The sequence below is a fragment of the Lotus japonicus genome, chromosome 1 (genome assembly GCF_012489685.1).
Source record: "Lotus japonicus ecotype B-129 chromosome 1, LjGifu_v1.2".
Taxonomy (NCBI): Eukaryota; Viridiplantae; Streptophyta; class Magnoliopsida; order Fabales; family Fabaceae; genus Lotus; species Lotus japonicus.
Window position 1 is genome coordinate 24,635,529 of NC_080041.1, and position 23,792 is coordinate 24,659,320.

Consider the following 23,792-nt stretch of genomic DNA (forward strand, 5'->3'; position numbering starts at 1 on the left):
TCCCAAGTCATGTGATAATTGTGAATAAAACCAAGCGGGATACCAGGTCTGTTACAATCTTTCTGAATTAAAGGAACAGGGGACCAAGTGGTGATGATAAAACAGAGGGTGGGGGGCCAAGCGGTGATATAAAATAGAGGCTGGTAACCAGCGGTCTTACATAACAGAGGTTGGGGACCATGTCCTTACTGCCAAAACTTCTTTCATAGAGAAATGGAGAAGAAAGAAGTCAAAGATAGGAGACTTCAATTATTTAGAGTAGATTTTTGTAGAGGACGGGGATGATGAGGCCAAGGAAGAGGGGAAGATGAGATGGTGACAATTTGGCTTAATTGCAACTTTGCTCCCCGACGTTTACCAATGTCACGATTTTGGTCCCCCACCTAATTTAATTACATGAATGGTCCCCAACGTTGTAGGTTGTGTGCAACGTTAGTCCTACCCGTTTATTTCTTAATGGAGGAGGCTTATGTGGACGTCTAATTTGAGAGAAAAATGAGATCTGAAGAGAGAGGGAAGCACGTGAGTATCACGTGAACCTTATATAAACCCATTATACCCAAATCTGAAACCCTAGGAATCTAAATCGTGTTACCTTCTTCGTTCCAGAGAGGTCAGGGGTTTGGGTATAATGGGTTCAGATAAGGGTCACGTGATACTCACGTGCTTCCCTCTCTTCTTATACCTCATTTCTCTCTCCAATTGGACGTCCACGTAAGCTCTTCCTTAACAAATAAACAGTAGGACTAACGTTGCACACGGCCTACAACGTCGGGGACCATCCATGTAATTAAATTAGGTGGGGGACCAAAATCGTGGTATTGATAAACGTCGGGGACCAAAGTTGCAATTAAGCCGTGACAATTTTTAATGGTTGATGATAGGAGACTTCAATTATTTAGAGTAGATTTTTGTAGAACAAATGGAAGGAGGTATGCTAAATTTAATGCTAAGTGTTTCAATAAGTAAAAGGTTCATGAGAACATTCCTCTCATATAAAATTTGAAATTAAAGCTACAAAATCTCATCCAGAGCTAATCTTTTTTGGTGGGTAGCAACTCATGAGTGAACCTCATTAAAACCTCCTTAGAAAAACCCAGTAGGAAAAATTCTAGGGGAGGAAAAAGAGTACTCAAACAAGAGCCAACACCAAGAAGAATGACTACTTAGCTCACAAACTTCCCACTACAGACCCTTGACTACGAACAAATAAAATAAATATAGTTTCTAATGGGCAAAGTTACTTTGTGAATTACAAAAACAAAGCCCAGTAAGCTTTTCCTAATATGAGCTCGTCTTAAGCCCTTCACTGGTGACAAAGTCGTTCCCTTCTCACAACACAGGTGCAATTACCATCCTCAGACCTTTTTTAAGCATTGGAAAATGATTGACGTGAAGTTTTTAGTTCTTAAATATGCAACTTTGCTTTAAGAGTTCTTAATAATATAAAGGCTTAATACATCAGAAGACCCCTGTAATTGTAAAGGGAATCAAATCCAGGGCCTAGAAAATTTTTGCATCAAATTGGATCCCTGGAAATTTTTTTTTTTTAATTCAATTAAGGCCAAAGTGTGTCAGCCTTCAATTTTATCCCAGTCATCAATTCCACGTGGCTTTTATTATTATTTTTAATTAGAAAAATAATAAAAAATTATTTTTAATTCCAACTCAATTAAATAATTAGAAAAAAAAATTTAAAAACTTAATAAATAACCTAATCTAATAATCCTTAACTAAACAAACTAATAATCTAACTAATAAACTAATCTAATAATCTAACCTAATCTAATCTAATAATCCCTATAACCAATTTCAATCTTCCCCAAATTAAACCCTAACTGAAGAGAGATTAAGAACACAGAGAAGTCTCCCCCTCTCTCCTAGCCGGCGGCCACCATCATCACCATAACCACCATCTCCATTTTCCCCTCTGAATCACACTAGCACTGGTCCTTTTCTTCCTAATCACCTTTGTCGTTCCTCTGTTTCTCATCTCCTCAAAGCAACACATCTATGTTAGAATCAAAGAAGGAATTCTGAGCTAGACTAAACCCAGAACCCACCCACCTCCACGCCACCCAGAACCTACCACCACCATCAACCAGAAACCCAGAAACCACCCACCACCATCACCAACCTCTTCACGCCACCCCAAACCCAGAACCCACCACTATCCCTCAGATCCATCGAATCACAAGAAGAGGAACGATGTTGCTTCCAAGCAGCGTTCCCTGAGGGCTTTGAGATCATCGGAACAGTAGGAATCAGAGAGAGGAAGAGCGTGATGGGGGCGACAGAAAAGGATGACGAACCCAGCAAACCCATTCACCACCGCAAGTCACCACAAGCCCAGGACGACCACATATGATTTATAGAGAGGGACATGAGGGGCGGTGGTGACAAGGAAGCAGCGGTGGAGCGCGACCTACACTGAGGGTTTGCAGGGTTGGGGGTGGGGGGTTGGGGTTTCGTTTGGGTTGAGTTGGGTTGGGTTGGGTTGGGGGTGGGGTGAGGTTGAGGGTGGGTATGGTGGGAGAGAAGGGAGGAAGATGAGAACTGAGAAGTTCAATCAGAATGATGAATGATGAATAAAAAATGATGAATAATTAATTAAATATTTTTTGAATAATTAAAAAATGAGTTGGAATTAAAAAATTAACTTTTAGAATTTTTCAATTAAAAAATAATTCCAAATGCCACGTGGAAAAGCTAAGTAGGCTAAAATTGAAGCCACTTCAGCATCAGACGCACTTTGTCCTTAATTGAATTAAAAAAAAATTTCTAGGGACCCAATTTGATGCAAAAATTTTCTAGGCCCTGGATTTGATTCCCTTTACAATTACAGGGACCTTCTGATGTATTAAGCCTAATATAAAATATTTTTTTCTCTCATTTGCTACTTTATGGTTTAAATACTCTAGAGGTCCATGAAATTGTCTTTCATACTAAAATAAGTCCCTCAATCTTTTTTTCCCATTCTGAATCCATGGAATTTTTTTTTTAATCAGAATAAGTCCCAACTTGTGTTTCCAGCCTATGTGGCTCAATTTTTGCTGAGTCATTTATTCCACGTGACTTTTCTATTTTTTTTTTAAATACACATGGATTAAAAAAATAAAATTAAACATTTAAATTTAAAATTAAAATCTTATTAACCTAATTAACCCTAAATCTAATTAACCCTAAATCCCTAAAAAGATTTTTATTTTAAATGTAAATGTTTAAATTTAAAATTAAAATCTTATTAACCTAATTAACCCTAAATCTAATTAACCCTGAATCCCTAAAAAGATTTTAATTTTAAATTTAAATGTTTAATTTTATTTTTTTAATCCATGTGTATTTAAAAAAAAGGTGATCCTAATATGCATGTGCACCACTTTTAAAGTGGTGTAATTTTACACCACTTTTTTTAACCTACTATAACAGGTCAACATATCTTTTTTTAAAGAAATTTAATATATGACAAATTTTTAATGATATTTTTTCTTAAAAAAATAATGTGTTGACCTACTATACCCGGTCAAAGTAGGTGGTGTAAAATTACACCACTCTAAAAGTGGTGCATATTAGGGAGAACCTTAAAAAAAATAGAAAAGCCACGTGGAATAAATGACTCAGCAAAACTTGTGCCACATAGGCTGAAAACACGAGTAGAGATTTATTCTGATTATATTTTTTTCCAGGGGTTCGGAATCGGAAAAAAAAATTTCAGGGACTTATTTTCGTACGACAGACAATTTCAGGGACATCCAGAGTATTTAAGCCTTACTTTATTACTTTATGAGTTTAGTTTTATTACTTGTGAAAATAAAAAGTATGAATAATGTGATGTTGTTGAACCAGATGAATAGTGCTAAGAACTCAAAGTTAAGAACTTGTGGTTGGAGAGAAATATGCAAAAGTTGTTTAGAGCAACGCCAACGCAAGTTGCTTAACTTGGTTGTAGGACATAAACAACGTTGCTTATTTTTGTGTTCCCTGGGAGCTTGCTGAACTGGCGTTGCTAAAAGCTAAGCAACGTTGCTTAAATAAGGCCTATACAGTCTTAGAATACCACTTGTTCAGGTGCAAGATCAGTTCATTCATGTGTCCCTCCGCCTAGAAGCATGTCAGGAGTCACTCCTTGCCCGTGCCTCACTTCACCAACGATCACTCCTCGCCCTTGTCGGTTTCGGGTGTCACATGTCACCAGCTTCCGCTTGGTTCGTCCCCGAACCACACCGTACTAAGAGAGGTTGGCTCTGATAGAATGGAGATAGGATAACAGCTATAAGACCCTTCCACCAAGAGAACGACCTAGTTACATTGTTGTTAAAATATAATATAAAATAATTCATGTAACCCTTATCGAACAGTTTAAGTTTTTGGATAATTGATTGCTTGACATGGTTATCAGAGCTTCTATGACCAAAAGGTCCAGAGTTGTGTCCATGCTACCCTCAATTCTTTTAATAAAAAGTTGAATTTAAACACATGGCAGGTGACCAAGTGCATTCTCCACGCTTTAAACCCACTGCTAGAAATGTGCTTATTACCTGCACATTTTTTGCCATTTTTTTCGCAAACGTTTCTCGCGAATTTTTCTGCGTTTTGGGTGTTTTTCTTGCGAATATATTTTCTGAAGAAATATTCGCAGGTAATCATTAAATTTCTTGCAAACTTCCTACAGACTGCTATTCGTAGCTATATCTGAATATTTGCTGCGAATTTATTTTTGACCGAAATGTATAGGAACATTTTCGCTACAGATTTCGCAACAAATGTTAAAATTTGATTGGGATTTTGGTACGGCTAAATACGTTGGAAAGTTTCTCAAAAAATATCGCAAGAAATCATAGAATTTTATATTCTAGCTATGCAATTTTCGCGAATCCATGATGATACATGTTACAATCACAAAATAAGGCCAACAATTAGAGAATAAAGAGTGTGGGGAGTGGGCACATCGCATATGAAGTTTCAACATTATTCACTCACCGTATGTTTGATTTGGCAATGAAGAAAGAAAAACAAAGAGGGAGGTGTTGTGTCCGCGGGGGTCACAAATTAAAATGGACACAACATGTTTTCGTATTGATAAAAAACGAAAGAGAGAAAAAACTTACCTTCTCCATCTGGGAACACACGGCTTCCCCCGTGAGAGCTTCGAGACCTTGTCTAGATTTTAGGTGTTTGTAATTTTTTTTCCATCCTAAATACAATTTCGGTTTTTAATTTTCAGAATGTTAAAAAACAGAGAATACATTTCAGAAACTAAACATTCCGTACATTTTGTAATAAAATGAGATGCAAGTAAATAACACAAGAAGGGGGGTTGAATTGAATACTTTTAAAACACTTTTAAAACTTTAGTTTTCGAAAAGAATATTACTCCCTTCGTTCCAAAATATATTTTGTTTTAGGTTGTGCACATTGTTTAAGAACTCATTAATTGATAAATATTTTGACTGAAATATCCCTATTTAAAGTTGTGTTATATTAAGGAGAGAGAAATGTTATTATTGGTTAAGTGGATAGTGAGAGTTGTGATAGGTGAAAATTGGAGGTGGTAATAATATTAAATGTGGGTATATGAGGCAGAAAGAGAGAAAAAATGCATTGGTTTGCAAAACAACTTATATTTTGGAATATAGTGCAAATTCTAAAACAAATTACATTTTGAAACGGAGGGAGTAGTTCTGAAAAGCTTTTCGTAAACGGTTTAGTGTAGCGGAATAATAAACAGAGTTTAGCAGACGATCAGCACACACAAATTTATACTTGTTCACCCTAAACGATTTGGCTACGTCCAGTACTTGGCCACCGCCAAGATTTTCACTAGCAAGTTTCAAGGACTTCTCCAATACAAGTAATCTCAAGGACTTCTCCCACAAGTATTCTCACGGACTTCTCCAAGTATTCTACAGGACTCCTCCTACAAGTATTGTACAGGACTTCTCTTACAATCCTTTCAAGATCGTTTAGCTCTACAAGGTTTCTCTTCGTACAAGAGTAATGGTAGAGAACTTATAGCACTGGAACTCTAAGTGTTTTGATACATATTTGACTTTGGATCACTCAACGGTTCTAAGACTAAGAGAGCATTTGATGAAGAGATTCGATTCTTTAAGGTTGTTGGTTCTCTCTTTAACTTTGCAGAAAAGGTAGGTAAGTTTGACACTTGAGAAAGTTTCTACCTTGAGCTTTTGAAGCTTTGAATGCTTAGATGAATGTAGTAATGAATGCTTTGAGCTCTTGTTCTTTCAACTTTGATTCTCTTACAAATTCATTCTTCAAATTTGCCTTATATACTCGCTTGCTAGGGTTGTAGCCGTTGTGAGACAAATCCAACCATTGTTCTAGCTGTTGTAGTGTAAGATCTGTCCGTTGATTTAAATGGCTTCGGTTGGTAGATGCATTAAATGCATCCTACTGTTCAAGTCTATCCTTTAGCTGGAAAGGTGAGGTTTGTCAGCTAGTAGGTGACAATAGACTTGGGCTACTCTTTAGAAATGAGACAAAATGGAAGTCTGATGTTGACCTATTGTCCTTTTCTTTCGTTGGTCAGCGCACTTTAAGGAAAGAGAAAATTTTCACGTGATCTCCTTTTGAATCCTTAACAAATGGTTGAGTTCTGACTAAGTCTTTTGGCGCCTAGAATTTTGTCTTCAAACTTTCTGACTGATGAGCTGACATTGGACGGTCAGGAGCAAATTTGTCTTGACTTGAGTTGTAAATGTGTCAGACGGTCTTGCGAATTCTTAATCTTTTTCCTTTAGAGATGATTTGACGTTGAAGTACTTTATTAAATAAGAATATACCCTGCCCTGAAATTCAAATTAAATGAGAAGCTTAGTTTTCCATTAAAGTGCTTCTTGATAAAATTGTTATTCATCAAAATCATATTTTAAAAATGATATAATGCGTTTGAACTTAACATAAAATCCCAAAAATCATATGTTCTAATTTATCTTCTGAGTTTTAATTTCCAGAACAGTAAGTTACAATACATTTTTAGTTTTCATAAGAAATGTAACTTAAATGGGATAGTTTTCTTTTTTTGGTAAGCGCTTATGTGGGATAGTATATATAACTTTACTACTTTAGAGTGAGGTGAGAAATTGAGTTTCTTTGCTTGAGAAATTGAACCTCCTAATCTAATCTTAGGGCTCGTTTGACACACAATATTAAGCATGATAGTATAAGCTTAAACAATACATTATAGACTTATCAATTGTTTGGTGCTAACATTGTATTGTATAAGCTTATACATCAATACACTCTTATACATTAAAATGATGGATTATTTAATTCACCATATAGATTATGGATAAGGCATGATAAGAGTTTGATGTATAACCCATTACCACAACCCTCCACCATCGCCACCACACCACCCTCCACCATTACAACCACCACCGCCCTCCACCACCACCACCGCACCTCCGGCACCACCACTACAACCGCCGCCGCCACAACCACTGCCACCAACATTATTGTCTACATCACTATCGCTACTGCCACCGCTGTCACCACCACCCACCACTACCTCCACCATCATCACCATCACCTTCCACCACCACCACCATCATCGCTTCCACCACCTCAACCACCATTGTCATCGTTGCTACCACTACATATCGCCATGACCGAACACCACCACTATCGCCACAACCACCTCCCTTCGCCGCCGCCACCGCCACCACCATCACTTACAGCACCGTCGCTGCTGCTACCACCCTAACCACCACTCAACATCACCACTGCCACCTCTACAACCACCACCGGCCTCCATCACCGCCATCGCCATTATCACAAACACTTTGGCCGCTACTGCCATCTTTGCTACCCACTAACACCATTTTCATTTTTATAATAAATATCATTATTCAAAATTTCTCAGAACATAAGTTTATATTAATTTAAACGAAATGATAAGTTATACAATGCGTCACCAAACGCTGTATAATATTAAAATTTTACTTGTTCTAATACTATCAAACCTTATACTATCGGGTTTTATACTATACAACATACCAAACGAACCCCTAATTTAGATTGGATTTGAACCACTAGATCCAAGAGCAGCTTGATAATAGCTAATAAGTCTGAACATATGCGTACAGATCACATGCCATTCAGCTCCACCGCCGACACTTTCCATTTTTATCCTTCCACGAGGTCTCTTTTCGGACGCTAAAAACAAGAGAGAAATTTATAAAACTCCAGTTTCTCGAATCTCTGGCCTACTTTCTAGTATAAAAATATAAAATGAAAGATAATATGAACCAAGCATTTTTCAACGTTCACGTGTTCATCTACTAAGTTTCAAAAAAAAAAAAAAAAAGTTCATCTACTATATATATAAAAATCCAAGACACTAGGCAAATAGTACGTAACCAAATCAAGTTCCAAAGTTCCACAATGACTTCTAGCCACCAAAGTTCGCCAGGAAAAGTCCATGGCAGCAGCAGCAGCCGCTTTGATGAACACCAAGTGGTGGTGGTTATGGTACCTTTCCCTGCACAAGGACATCTCACTCCACTCCTACACTTTTCACGTCTAATCCTGTCACACAACATACCTGTTCATTATGTTGGCACAGCCACACACAATCGTCAAGCCACACTTCGTGTCCAAGGTTGGGACCCAAACTCCATTTCAAACATCCATTTCCATGACTTTGAAGCTCCTCCCTTTGCTTCCCCACCTCCCAACCCAAATGCAGAAACCAAGTTCCCATCTCACTTGATTCCTTCCTTTGAGGCCACTTCACATCTTCGTGCGCCTTTGGCAGCACTTCTCCAATCCCTTTCATATGTGGCTAGAAGGGTCATAGTGATTCATGACGCCATATTGGCGTCCGTGGTTCAGGATACCAAAAACATAGCAAATGTTGAGAGGTACACATTTCACAGTTGTTCTGCCTTTATGGTTTTCTTACACTCTTGGGATAAAATGGGAAAACCGCAACTAGAAGGCTCACATATCCCACAAGTTCCTTCTCTTGAAGGATGCTTCCCTATTCAATTCATGGATTTCATTACTGAACAAAGTGAATTCATGGAATTCACTGCTGGACACATTTACAACACAACCAGAGCAATTGAAAGTCCTTACATGGAGTTTATGGAAAACATCATTGGTAGCAAGAAGCATTGGGCACTTGGGCCCTTCAACCCTTTAACCATTGAGAGCAAAAACTCAAAGGGAAGGCACTTCATCATGGAGTGGCTTGATAGACAAGAGGTGAGATCTGTTATATATGTATCTTTTGGGTCAACAACAACCTTCACAGAGGAGCAAATTGAGCAGATGGCAAATGGATTGGAGCAAAGCAAGCAAAAATTCATCTGGGTGTTGAGAGATGCTGATAAAGGTGACATCTTTGATAGAGTTAAAGTAAAAGAACATGACCTTCCTAAAGAGTATGAAAAGAGAGTTGAAGGCATGGGGCTAGTTGTGAGAGACTGGGTACCCCAGTTGGAAATTCTAAGTCATCCTTCAACAGGAGGGTTTATGTGTCACTGTGGATGGAACTCCTGCATAGAGAGCATGTCCATGGGGGTGCCAATAGCAGCATGGCCTATGCACTCTGACCAGCCAAGAAATAGTGTTTTGATAACTGAAGTGCTGAAGGTTGGTTTGGTAGTGCAGGATTGGGCTCAAAGAGATGAGTTGGTGACCGCTTCAGTTATTGAGAATGCAGTGAGAAGGTTGATGAAAACAAAGGAAGGAGATGAGATGCGAGAGAGAGCAATGAACCTTAAAAATGCCATCCATAGGTCCATGGATGAAGGTGGAGTCTCTCGTAAGGAAATTGATTCTTTCATTGCACATATAACTAGATAGTATGATTTAATCATACATTCTTGAAGTATACACTATAAGAAATAAAATTAATTAGTGGTAATTGAAAAATAAAAGACTCCATTTTATAAAAATATCATGTCATGAATTACTAGCATTAGGGAAGGACATTAGTTTTACTTAATGGTTGTTATGTTTTATTATGTCCACTATGATTTATCTCAAGCATATGTCTATTTAGTATTTTTAATTTAGTAGTTATGTTGTTGGTATGGCTTACTTTATTACAAACAAATGACCAACTTATGTAATAGTTTTGGCAAATAATTATTTTCTCTACTTCCATATTTTTTTTCAACAAACTGGCATCAGAGCTTAAGTTCTAAGGTAAGAGATGGCAAATAATATTGCCTTGAGTATGTTTCAATTCTCTCGTTTTACCAATGAGAATTATAATAATGGCAAATTCTGTGGTACCCTGAAATTTTTTTGGATACAGTACGCCGACTAGATGAAATTGTGAAATTGAATGGCAGAGAAACAGAGAAGATTAGATCTTTTAACTTTTCTTGAAATCTTAGACGTCATGCCAGTTGTTGCATCTCTTTTTAAATCAGAATCTAGTGGTGGAAGTGGAAATTTATGCGATATAAGAACAAGAGAGTTATTGATCACAATAAGGGTGAGATATGGAAATTGGTGTCTGGCAAACGACAAGATAATAAAATAATCTACTAAAATTCTCATGAACGATGGTGCTAGAGGCTTTTAGAAGTTAAAAAAATTGGAAATAAAGAGGTTTTACATCATTTAAGGTATCGTACCCTCATTTAAATTAAGGTACTACAGCCAGCACCTATAATAATTGGTTTAGTCGCATGAAGACCTTGCTAGAGTCTCAAGATTATGGATTCATGGTTTTCAAATTGAGATTGAGACCGTATATCGGAAGACGCTAAATTTGACTTATATCATTTAATGATTGTAAAATACAGATACAAAATGAAATCATAAACTCAATAACGAACTAATTTATCATGTAAATTTACTTCAAAACTAAGTGATCTTCACACTCTAGCAAAGCCTCGCACGTGAAATTCTGATTAGAAGCGTAAATGAAGTGGGAGACCAGGTCTCTCAAACAAGGAAAATGTTTGGTACACACCGCTCCATCTCTCTACCTCTTAAAATTTAAGAAGTTAAGAAAGATAGTGAAATAAGTGATATGATAAGTGATGTGATAAAATGCAGAAGAACGAAAGAAAAAAAAACAGAGTAAAAATGAATTGTAAGAGAAAGAAGGGTGAACCTAATATGCACACATTTAGGTGGTGTAATTTTACACCACCTACTTTGACTGGGTATAGCAGGTCAACACATTATTTTTTTAAAGAAAAAATATCATTAAAAATTTGTTATGTATTAAATTTCTTTAAAAAAAAAATGTGTTGACTTATTATAGCAGGTTAAAAAAAGTGGTCTAAAATTAGACTACTTTAAAAGTAGTCCACATTAAGGATCACCAAGAAAGAAAGTGTGAGAATATCATAACTCGTGAAACATTCTTTGTGAATAAAAGAAACTGGGGACCAAGTGGTGATGATAAAACAGAGGTTGGGGGGCCAAGCGGTGGGACCAATTAATGGTTCAAAAGGAGAGATGATGAGTATTTGGAGCATGTCCTTAAAGTCAAAATTTTATCGTAGAAAATGGAAGAGAAAGAAGTCAAAGATAGCATGCTGATGTGATCGTGGAAGAAGACGTGGATGAGTCATGAGGCCAATGAAGAGGGGGAAGATGAGATCGTGACAATTTTCAATTTTTGATGGTGATTATAGGAGACATCAACCATTTAGAGGATATTTAAGTAGAACAAATGGAAAGAGGTATGATAAATCTAACGTTAAGCGTTATAATTGCCACAAGTATGAACATTTTTTCTTGGGAGAGTAGAGCAAATGTTGAAGAAATGACTAATCGTGTAGGTGACAAAGAAGAAGATGAAGAGTCAACATTGTTTCTAGCACTTAATAATGGTGACTGTTGTATCCCTGGAAGATACAAGGACATCTTCGAGGACTAAATTTATTCTTCATGTAGGAGCGCAAGTAAGGAAACACATGACAACTACAAGAAGATCTTTGAGGACTAAATTTATTCTTCTTTGTCATTTTGAAACACTTTGATTTTCGAGAAAATTGATTTTCGACAAAAACCTTAAATCGGAGAAGCATATTATACAAATTCGACTTACGGAGTAATAGATAAAACCAAGTGAAACGGGAGAAATCATCCATAAAAATAACAAGATATGAAAAACGAGAAACATAAGTAACAGGAAATGGTCCCCATAAATTACATTGAATAAGATCAAGAGCAACAGAGACCTATTTATTATTGTCATGAAAAACTAAACTCTTACTCTTAGCCAACTAATAGGTAGTACAACTAACCAGTTTAGGCAAAGTAGAAGAAACATATAAAGAACCCTAGGGGACAAGTGGTAAAAGTTAGGGGACATAAAGGTTGGGGAGGGGAAGGTCCAGGGTTCGAATCCTGGAAGAGAAATTTGAAGGGATTTTCTAACTTACTAACAATTAACCACTAACATTTTCCTATAAAAAAAACTATAAAGAACCCTGTTTTTACACTTGACTAATAACATCAAAATTAACCTGTTTATATATATATATATATATATATATATATATATATATATAAACATATATAAAAGCCAATTAGCGATTTTTTTAAAAGCAAATTAAAAAAGTAATAAAACGCCAACATGGTTGGAGATTATTTAAAAAAAAATAAAAATAATAAAAACGCCAACCATGTTGGAAATTTAATAAAATAACTAAAACGCTAATAATGTGATTCTTTAAAAAATTAAAAAAAATTAAAATAGAATCGCCACTGACAGTGACGGTTTATACCAAATTGGTAAATAAAAAAAGTACGACAAAACTATAATTTTACAACAAAACTATACTACTTGTATACAAAAGTCTGAATTGGCACCATTGTTGTTAATGATAACACTACAAAAAAATCTTGTTAAAACCTTTTAACGACATAGGTTATATGCCACGTTAGCAAAGTTACAAATGGGTTTAATACAATGGAAGTCGTACTAGGATTGCAAGCGTAAATTGTAAAAAGAAAAGGTTTCCGAAATCCATCATAAAGGGAGATAGCCAGCACTAAAATCCTACAAAATAAATTAGAATCCACCAGTGTTTGAGAGATTTTTTTTTTGTAATAATCAAAAAACTGCCTAATAAATACTTAATTTTGTTTTGCGAGCCCGAGACAGATTTAGATGGTCTAAAATCTAACCGAGCTTATCCGACGAGCGACGTCATTGTCGAAGCTCACTGTCAGCCGCGCTACATCAGTCTCCTCCACCCTTGAAGAACTCGACTCCTAGTTCTCATCATGATAAAGGGTCACATCTGCCTGATACTCATGGATGTTAGTCACGTTGAAGGTATTAGAGATATTCATGTCATCTGGGACTGCCACAACATAAGCATTGTAAGTGGGTTCAACTCTGCTTCCTACAGGAGTACAAAGCACAATTATCCCCGGTAATCCAAAAGTCGCCAAGGTAATTTTGGTGAAACTAGAGAGATTATGATTGATTAAAGATTGTGATGGTGCTTATTGGATATTTGTTGAAGGAGATGATAAAAAAAGAGTTCGGAGTTATAGAAATGGTGTTGTTTGTTTGGTTGGATTGCATGTTGAAAACCTTTATTTAGAAGAGAACTTGTGGTCGAATTCTTTGGAAGAAGAGGAGAATGTAAAGACATCAGAGGAACTTGGTTATGACACATTTTTGCGGGCATCAAATAGTTCTACACAGACTTGGGTATTCGACTTTGGCATTCTTAATGTTGTTCATGAGTTCCGGACAGAGGCGTCTTTTTTTTTTGTTTCGTTAGATCTCGGGGTCAAGTTCTTCACAAGAAGAGGAGTCTGATGCATGAGCAGATTAATTTAGAAATTAGTTATTTTTAAATACATTTAGGATTTATTATGTTTTTAATTGAGTTAGGATCAATCCTAATTAAAAACAGAATAGATCATAAATGTATTTAAAATTACTAAAAATAACAAATTCTTAATTAATCTACTCCTGCATCAGACTCCTCTTCTTATGAAGAACTCGACCCCGAGTTCTAACGTAACATAAAAAAGGACGCTTCTGTCCAGAACTCATGAACAACATTAAGAATGTCAGGGTCGAATACCCAAGTATGTGTAGAACTATCTGATGCCCGCATAAATGCGTCATAGCCAAGTGCTTTTGATGTATTTACACTCTCCTCTTCTTCCAAAGAACTCGACCACAAGTTCTCTTATAAATAAAGGACTTCAACATGCAAACAACCAAACGAACAACACCATTTCTACAACTCCGAAATCTTTTTTTATCATCTCCTTCAACAAATATCCCATGAGCACCATCACTATCTTTAATCAATCCTAACCTCTCTAGTTTCTCCAAAATCACCTTCGGGCCTTTTGGATTATAGGGGATAATTGTGCTTTGTACTCCTGTAGGAAGCGAAGTTGAAGATTTGGTTGTGGCCCTGGTCGTCTACTGGACTAGGGTTCACTACCGTTGGATTGATTTTATTGAGGTTGTCGAATTCTGCCATAATCTCCTTGTTGTTGCACCCTATAAAGTTGCCTCCGGAAATTGATTCTTCTCTCCATAAATTATCGAAACTGGAACTTCGATGGTTGTTATCGTCGTGCAGAAACCTCTGTCGTTCCCCTCCCCTGCCTTGTCGGTTCCGATTCACGTTGTAGCTCCACACCATTATAGCCAACGTTAACATCGTCATCTGTTGCGTCAATGCCGTTAAGGTCGGTGCCTGGGGCAACACCCGTGGTGAAACCCTCAAGGTCTTCTTTGGTTGTTGTTTGTTCTCCCATGATCAAGCTACGAAAAGAGACAGGAGAAAGCCTGCTCTGATACCACTTGATACAAGAGAAGTCGTACTATGATTGCAAGTGCAAACCATGAAATGAAAGGTTTATGGAATTCACCGGAAAGAGAGATAGCCAACGCTAAAACCTTAGAAAATAAATTGGAATCACCAGAGTTTGAGAGAAATCTCGTTTTATAATAAACAACTGCTTAAATAGAAATCTTAATTAAAACAAAAATAAAGAAAATCCTAACTAAAAGATCTTAAACTCAATTAGAAAGTAATTAAAATAACAAATCCTAACAAATTGATTCTAATTTAATTAAAACAAAATAGATCCTAAATGTATTTAAAAATACTAAAAATAATAAATTCTTAATTAATATGTTCCCGCAGGATTCAACAACATTTTAGTGGGATTTTGGAATATTTTAAATGATACTAAATCTCATATGTGTAGTAGTGTAAATACGGTTGTTTTTACCACTTTACTTTAATTAGAGACGAAAATTAAAACTCATTCATCCCTGTGGATAAAAACTTGTTTAACTCTGAAGAAACATACAAAACAACACCAGAGAAAAAGAGGATTTAGTTGTTGCGTCATTGTGTGCGTATATATTCACAATCTATACTAGATACAAAACACAAGCCTCTTCCAACGACAAAATAACGACGTGTCATTACCACAGCAATTTGCCACGCGTCACATTAGCATCCTGCTTTCGGTTTTCCTTATTTCAATGGAGTTATATGTTTTGTCCCACTGTGGATATGTATATGTTTTGACTGTGTTCTGTTTCCTTCCCCGTTTTCTCCTTGCAAGAACCACAGAACTGCTTTAACCTTCCCCGTTTTCTCCCTGTTTGTCAGTAAAGTCAAGGAGCACGAATTCGACAAATTGTGGGAATTGGAAACTTTTGAAATTCAAATTGAATCACTTTTATCTCTCTCTCTCTCTCTCCATATTTGTTTTCAAATTCTGGATCTGTCTCAAAATTATTTTCCTCTTCCTGCTCCGGAAACTCATCTCACCTTCTTTCTCTGCTAACGGTGGCGCTAGATCATCAACGACCGTGCATACCTTCCTTGCACCGCCACCGCTCCCTCCCACGCCCAGCCGCCGCCTCTAGGCCCCCCCTCTCCCTCTCTCACTCCCAGCCGCTCTCTCGCTCTCTCTCTCTCCCTCAGCAGATCTTCAACCGCGCCCAAATCTCCAGATCTCGCGCGTCCTCTCCCTCGAAGCCACACACAGCAACTTTCAAACCCCGGTGCTTCCGAAAAATCCATCGGTAAGATCTTCTCCTTCTCCTCCTCCTCCCTTTTGCTCATTTATCTTTGACCATTTTCTTCTTTCAATCGTTTTTGTTTTTCTTCTTCTCCTTTGTTTCATATATCAGAACAAGAGAGAGAGAGTGGGAATGATATTTTAGATTATAGTTTCTGGTTTTGTATTGTGTTTTGTCTTAATATATAAGAAGCTAGCTATTTCAATTTTTGGAGTCTTTGCTGTTATCTTCATGTAAAGTAATATGTGAAGAGTCTTTCTATATATGCATGTCTAATCAGATTTTGTCAGCGGTTTTAGCAACCATGGTGAATGAGTTTAGTTTCTGCATTCATTTTTCAGGGTATTGGTATTAAGGAAAGGTATCACCTTGTGCTGAGACAGAAGCTTTCAGGGTTCTTTGTGAATTTTTTTAGAGCTTTTGATTTCTATCTGGGGCCTGGAGTTTGGAGGTATGGATCTATATTTTTCTATCTTATCCTCTTCGAAAGACAGTTATGTTTTTATTATCAAATCTATATTTTTATTATATTTAGGTAGTTAACAAAGATGTTGGAAAAACACCAGGTATGAGGTATTTTGTCTCTCAGAATCATGATGTTGGAAAAAGTGCCGACTTGACTGATATATAAGGTTGTGTTTGCAGAGCTTGATAGGTGAAGATGCTAACATATGGAGAATCCAGAATTCACTTGAAGAGGGTATTGCAAGTTGGGACTGTGTGATCCTGTTAATTCCTCACCATGATGTTTTGTCATGCTTTATTATGTAATTTGGCATTCTTAGTAAAACCTTGGTTTTTTTTTCCTGTAAATTTTGCAGGGCTTTTCCATCGGATCGAAATGCACAGATTGAAAGCATTTTGACAGAGCATTGCAGATCGATGAACTCTTACATGTGATATGGACGGATCTCTAGCCTTTTCATGGATCACGAACATGGAACTTTGAGCTCCATCAGATATGGTCGGTTCATGCTTCCTAAATCTGGGTTTTGTTGAAATGAGGGGTTCGTATTATTATTTCCTTCCCTGACACAAGATGTTTGGACTTCTGGTCTTGAGCATAGTTTTATTTAGTCTGGTCATATTCATATCAGCTAAATTCCCTTGCTGTAACTCATAACTATAGTTAGCTTTGTCTAATGCTAATCATCTTGCCTTCGCTTGGGCAGCCTGAAGATCTGTATATCTCAAGACTGAGAGATCAAAGATGATATGTCTAAAGGAGGAGAAAAAACCTGAAGAGAGGAAAGCTCATGCTCTGTTTGAGGTGAGTTTCTGTTTGATCACTGGAGCATCCTTATTTTGATTATCTTCAATGGAAGAATTCTAATGCCATCCTCTCCACCCTGGCTGCCTTTATTTTGGATTTGCTGAAAATTGTTTGTTTTCTCTGCACTGTCATTTCCTAAAATCTCTCGCTATTCCCCTAATAGGGTCCCTATCCTCTTCAATGTCTTTTTACCTCGATTGGATTTCAAATTTTGGGAAAAAAAATACCAATTGGATTTCTGAGAATGTGATCATTGAACATTTCCTTTCTTGGTGGAATTTTAGTATTATCCATCTTTTCTCATTCTGCATATGGAATTGGTTTTCCTTAGTATTTAGATGTGTTTATACTATGATTTAATATTTTACCCAATTAACACTTTATTTTATTGGCACAGATGGCTAAGAATGAAGAAGAAGAATTCAACACTAGACCACTATCTGTTCTGATGATGAGTATTAAAAACGATACTCATGTATGTTTTTTTAACATTAGATAGTAACATGGATTCTGAGGCAGCCCCTAGAAGGCATTTTATGTCTGAGGTTTTAACCAGACACTTTAACTTCAGTAGCAAGAAGCTTCTGGGTCGTGGCATGGCTTTTCATAGGCACCGCAACATGGTTCAGGATCAAAATTTTAAAAATAGTTTATTCGATGAGTAAGCTATGCAATTTTATTCACAAATGTGCAATTTTATCTGATCATATATTCTTTCTTTGGATTCTATTCTAATGCCAAAACATCTTGCCTTTGTAGAAACTAAATAGTGAAGAAGCAAGAATCAAATAATCATCCAGCCAACTGCTGAACCTGAAAGTACAATTTTTCGAAATCAGATTGGAAATGTCCTTTGCAGTATGCAGGTGGGAATCTTTATCTGAATTTGCAGGTGCTGTTTTATGATGTTCATATGGAAATTTAGGCTGTTAAATGCTCAAATCCTGAGTTACCATGCAATTGTAAGAAGAGATTCATGTGTGTTGGCCGATACTGTTAGGATAATGAAGATGAGTTGAGGTAGGTAGTTGGAATTAGCAAGGTGGGTTAGTTAGTTTTAGAAGAGATTAGTTAGTTGTAGCTAAATAGAGAAAATTAGGATGGAGAGTCATTCTCTCTGATTTTTAAAATGTGTGAAAGGAGAAGTCCATTATTGAAGCCCCATGGATGAGAGCTATCTATCCTGTTTTTAATCAGTCAATAAACATGCTAATTGCTTTTCAATTTTTTTTAATAACTTCCCTTTTTTCATCTTTTATGTTGAAGCTACAAGAGGAAGATACACTTACTGCCTTCTTACACCCTTTTTTCCACTTATTTCAGGAACAACTTTTTGAATGATTTGCCTTCCTTGGATCCAGAATTATGTGTTCATCTTAATTTTCTATATTTTCCATAACTAAATTAAGCTGGAGAAATAATACATCTTATATGTCTAGATGGTTTACTTGATGAACATTATTAAGAGGAATATTAAATGTGATGTTTAGAACGATGAAATAATCTTGTGGTTTTCTAGGGTATTTTCCAGATAAAATACTAGGTTTTATAAATAGTTTCCATTTATTTGCTGCACACATGTATTCTGCTGGACCAATTGAATGGTTTATCATGTTCAATTGACGCTCTCTGGTTTATCCAATCTGGTTTGCTTCTCCTTTCTCAGTCTTGATCATTTCCCTAACAGTTTCTTTCTTTGATTGGGTCACACAGCTACTATCCCATTCTGATAAATGGCCTGTTTAACAAATTGCTGCAATTTCCTTGGCCACTTGGTTGAGAAGAGTAAGAAAGCCTTCCAAAATCTTATTCTATAATTCTTTGAAGAATGATAAAGACATCGGTTCTTATCTTAATATGGTTCTAAAAGATTGCAAACACTTTGCTCAATCCCTTCATTGGTGTCAATTAGTGCATGTCAAGAGACAATGCAATACCACTGTTGTCTAAAATTATTTTTCAATTTGTAGATAAAGTTTGGTTAGAAGGATGCCCTATGGCGGATGATATTCTTTTGAATGATGTACCTTTTAATTTTGTTCATGATTGAATAAAATGTTAAAGCACAGAAAAGAAAAAGCGCTACGCTGTGCCAGCTTGGATTTAAATAATGACTTGAACACCTCAAACTTTATTTTCAATGTTCATGTTTAATTACACCATCAGATCTTAGCAATAATAAAGCTGTATATTTCTGCTGTTTTTCTTTTCTTTTGTTAGGACTTGAAATATGTAAAAAATGGTATATGGCTGGCTAAGTGAGTCAATAAAATGGTATGCGGTACATGGCAAGCGCTAGGTTGTGCACCATTCCATTAGTTCAATGTACTAATTTATGTTCTCCCCAATTGTTTTGACTTTTGATAGGAATTCTTTTTTTCATGAAAGGGCGTTCAACTTGAACTAATAGAAAATATGTTTTATTAGGGCTCTCACGGGGAAGAATATTTACATTATAATATTTTCAAGTTAAGAATAACAAAAAATAAATTTCTATATAATTTTAGAATTTCTATATATATATATATATATGTGAAATTTTGATATTAAAAATTTGTTACACAAGCATTTGAATAAGTCAACATATTTTGTCTATTTTTATTTATTACATAGTAAAAAGGTTCTACAGGGAGGAATATATTATATGAAAATACTTTTAAGTTGAAACTAATAGAAAATATGTTTTAATATAATATTTGTACTTTTTTCGGACTTTTTAAATAATTTTAAGAGTAGATATGCACAAGCATTACAACTTGATTGTGAAAATATGGCTCTCATAGGGAAGAACATTCACATTAAAATATTTTCAAGTTAAAAATAACAAAAATTAAATTTCTATATAATTTTAGTTTTTTTTTCGTAAGTTTAGAAGTAAATATATATAAAAAGAGTTTAATGGATATGCACTGACAGTGTAAAATAGTTTTACACAGTCATCCAATCAAAGCATGCCACATAAAAGAGATAATTACATTTGACTTTAATTTTAATTAAAAGAATAAGATATCTTTTGATTTGGCGAAATTCAATTGGATGTCTGTGTAAAACTATTTTACACTGTCAGTGCATATCCATTAAACTCATATAAAAATATGAAACTTTGATACTAAAATTTGTGTCATGGGGATTGAAATAAATTAACATAGATACACATTTATTTATTATAAAGTAAAAACTCTTACGGGGAAAAACATTTTACATGAAATTTGATAGTGAAAATATGCTGTAGAGTGATTTAACACATTAATATTTATATTAATCACTATGATTGATAGTCCCCAAAAGATAGCACAAGTGGTAAGAGCTATGAAACATATGAGTTTGGCGTGGGGGTCCATAGATCAATTCTTAGAGAGTGCAATGTATATTATCGAACAAAAAAAAATCAATATAATTGATAAGGAGCGTATCAAGTAAGAGCAATGTTTATTTTGAGAAATAAGAGTATTAAATCGTGACCATTAAATCTAGCATGAATGATGAAGATTAAAACATAAAGTCACATGATTTTTTAAAAAAAACACATGATCATTAAATGACATTAAATCTCAACTATCCATTTATAATTGTACACTCACGATTTGATGCTCTCACCCCTCACAATAAACATTGTTCTCACTTGATACGCTATCTTCTTAATTGATATATTTCATTGTTTATATCCACAAAATTTGTAGATATTTATATTTTTTTTACAGTAGATAAGATTTCTTTAATTCAGATGATGATTATTTAATTTATATTTATATTTCAAAATCATACAATAATATATATTAATTTATAAATATATTATTAATCTTTTAATAAAACATTTACCGTGCAAAGCACGGACTTAGATACTAGTTTTAATTACAATTCCACAAGATAGGTAGCTACTTTGACTATTAATAAAATACTTCGCTCTCAACAGCTTAAGTTGTTTAACCATCATTGTTCTACACATTAACTTACCTCCATTTGAAACTTTTTTCATCAACAACTCCATTAGTTCTTCTATGCACGTGTTAGATAAATGCATGCATCTAAAAAAGTTTCTAAGCCAACCTAATCCTAATTTAGGTTGATTTGGAACGGTCACTATTCTTCTTCCTTTATGCATGCATGTTGATAATAAGTCCGAACATGTGCGTCAGAAATTAAGAATCACATGCAATCCAGCTACACTGCCCCCACTTTTGTTTTTAATCCTCGAACGGGGTCTTTTTTTTTCGGGATGATAAAAAATAATAGAAATTTTAAAAGAGCATTGATACGTTTATACTGAAAATTTTGCGATACATGCGGTTTGTGGCGTTTTTTTACTACCAAAAACTGTAAAATATAAAGGAAAAATGCTATAACACACGACTAGTCACGTTGACGACTAGGCAGGACACTATAAAATTATTGAAAAATCACAAACAAGAGTGTGTCGTGCCAAATAATTTTCGTGTTAATTATCATTTCACAATAAAAAGGATGCAATTAAAAACCGCCACAAACCGAATGTGTCATCGATGTTGCAAAATTTTCAGTGTACACATTGATTTAAAAAATCATTTTCAACATTAACTTATCACGTTACAACCAAGATATTCATCTACTTTATAAAGATCCATTACACTAGCAAGTGATAACTACCAAATTAAGTTCAAAAGTTCAACAATGGATTCTAGCCTCCAAATTTCACTAGGAAAAATCCATGGCAGTAGCAGCAGAAACAGCTTTGATGACCACCATGACCAAGTGGTGGTGGTTATGGTACCTTTCCCTGCACAAGGACATCTCAATCAGTTCATGCACTTGTCACGCGTAATCTTGCCACACAACATACCTGTTCATTATGTTGGCACAGCCACACACAATCGTCAAGCCACACTTCGTGTCCAAGGTTGGGACCCAAACTCCATTTCAAACATCCATTTCCATGATTTTGAAGTTCCTCCCTTTGCTTCCCCACCTCCCAACCCCCGTGCTGAAACCAAATTCCCATCTCACATGATTCCTTCCTTTGAGGCCTCTTCACATCTTCGTGTGCCTTTGGCAGCACTTCTCCAATCTCTTTCATCTGTGGCTAGAAGAGTCATAGTAATCCATGACTCCATGATGTCGTCGGTGGTTCAGGATGCCAAAAGCATAGCAAATGTTGAGAGTTACACACTTCACAGCACTTGTGCCTTTATAGCCTTCTTACACTTTTGGCACAAAATGGGAAAACCGCAACTAGAAAGCTCACATATCCCACAAGTTCCTTCTCTTGAAGGATGCTTCCCCATCCAATTCATGGATTTCATTACCAAACAGAGTGAACTCATGGAATTCACTGATGGACACATTTACAACACAACCAGAGCAATTGAAAGTCCTTACATGGAGTTTATGGAAAGGATCATGGGTAGCAAGAAGCATTGGGCATTGGGGCCCTTCAACCCTCTAACCATTAAGAACAGTTCAATGGGAAGGAACTTTGTCATGGAGTGGCTTGATAGACAAGAGCAAAAATCTGTTCTATATGTATCTTTTGGGTCAACAACAACCTTCATAGAGGAGCAAATTGAACAGATAGCAAATGGATTGGAGCAAAGCAAGCAAAAGTTCATCTGGGTGTTGAGAGATGCTGATAAAGGAGACATCTTTGATGGCGATAAAGTAAAAGAACGTGGCCTTCCCAAAGGTTTTGAAAAGAGAGTTGAAGGCATGGGGCTAGTTGTGAGAGATTGGGCACCCCAATTAGAAATTCTAAGCCATCCTTCAACAGGAGGGTTTATGAGTCACTGTGGATGGAACTCATGCATAGAAAGCATGTCCATGGGGGTGCCAATAGCAGCATGGCCTATGCACTCTGACCAGCCAAGAAACACTGTTTTGATAACTGAAGTGCTAAAGGTTGCTTTGGTAGTGCAGGACTGGGCTCAAAGAGATGAGTTGGTAACCGCTTCAGTTATTGAGAATGCAGTGAGAAGGTTGATGGAAACAAAGGAAGGAAAAGAGATGCGAGAGAGAGCAATGAACCTTAAAAAATCCGTCCATGAGTCTATGGATGAAGGTGGAGTCTCTCGTATGGAAATGGATTCTTTCATTGCTCATATAACTAGATAGTATGCTTTAAGTAACCACACATTCTTCTAGTATACACAAGATGGTCTTACCAAATGGTGGTGTAGTGTGGTACCAAATAAGATATGACAAAATTTTATAGCACATGAAGAAGAGAATGTAAAATAAGTTTGGCAAGAAAGTATGCAGATCTTTCTGTGTTTCAAGATATCATATGGTAAATTTTCTGGAATGAATATGTATGCATGCCAAGTTTTTGCAATATAAGTTTTTTTATCTAAATATTTCAAAACAACCTTCTCTAGTGTGAAAAACTGAGATTATGTTGATAAATCAGTCAGGGCTAAGAAATTACATATAATCTAAGACTAATATATATAAAATAGAATTTAATATCATCATTGTTATTTTCACAGTTTTTTCTTACCATCGCTAGTATCTCTCTTCCCTCATGTA

General features: G+C 35.9%; 2 protein-coding genes and 1 long non-coding RNA gene across 6 annotated transcripts; all 3 read left to right on the forward strand.

Moving 5' to 3' along the window:
- Window positions 1-7,992: 7,992 nt before the first annotated feature.
- Window positions 7,993-10,137, forward strand: LOC130734219 (zeatin O-glucosyltransferase-like). The gene has a single exon (XM_057586564.1). It carries the CDS (start codon window positions 8,407-8,409, stop codon window positions 9,832-9,834), a length of 1,428 nt encoding a protein of 475 aa, XP_057442547.1. The 5' UTR covers window positions 7,993-8,406; the 3' UTR covers window positions 9,835-10,137.
- A 5,300-nt stretch (window positions 10,138-15,437) lies between these two features.
- Window positions 15,438-19,408, forward strand: LOC130734220 (uncharacterized). 4 transcript variants are annotated; one of them, XR_009017831.1, is made up of 8 exons: window positions 15,438-16,027; window positions 16,366-16,475; window positions 16,670-16,752; window positions 16,846-17,031; window positions 17,197-17,294; window positions 17,695-17,958; window positions 18,057-18,163; window positions 18,621-18,653. It is a non-coding gene; the product is annotated as an uncharacterized LOC130734220 (long non-coding RNA). The 4 variants fall into 4 exon arrangements; XR_009017830.1 differs by having other exon boundaries at window positions 15,439-16,027; window positions 16,670-16,733; XR_009017829.1 differs by lacking the exon at window positions 18,621-18,653 and adding an exon at window positions 19,011-19,408 and having other exon boundaries at window positions 15,440-16,027; window positions 16,670-16,724.
- Window positions 19,409-21,819: 2,411 nt separating this feature from the next.
- On the forward strand, window positions 21,820-23,546 carry LOC130734221 (zeatin O-glucosyltransferase-like). The gene has a single exon (XM_057586565.1). The coding sequence runs from the start codon at window positions 21,945-21,947 to the stop codon at window positions 23,376-23,378; it is 1,434 nt and encodes a 477-aa protein (XP_057442548.1). The 5' UTR covers window positions 21,820-21,944; the 3' UTR covers window positions 23,379-23,546.
- Window positions 23,547-23,792: the final 246 nt, after the last annotated feature.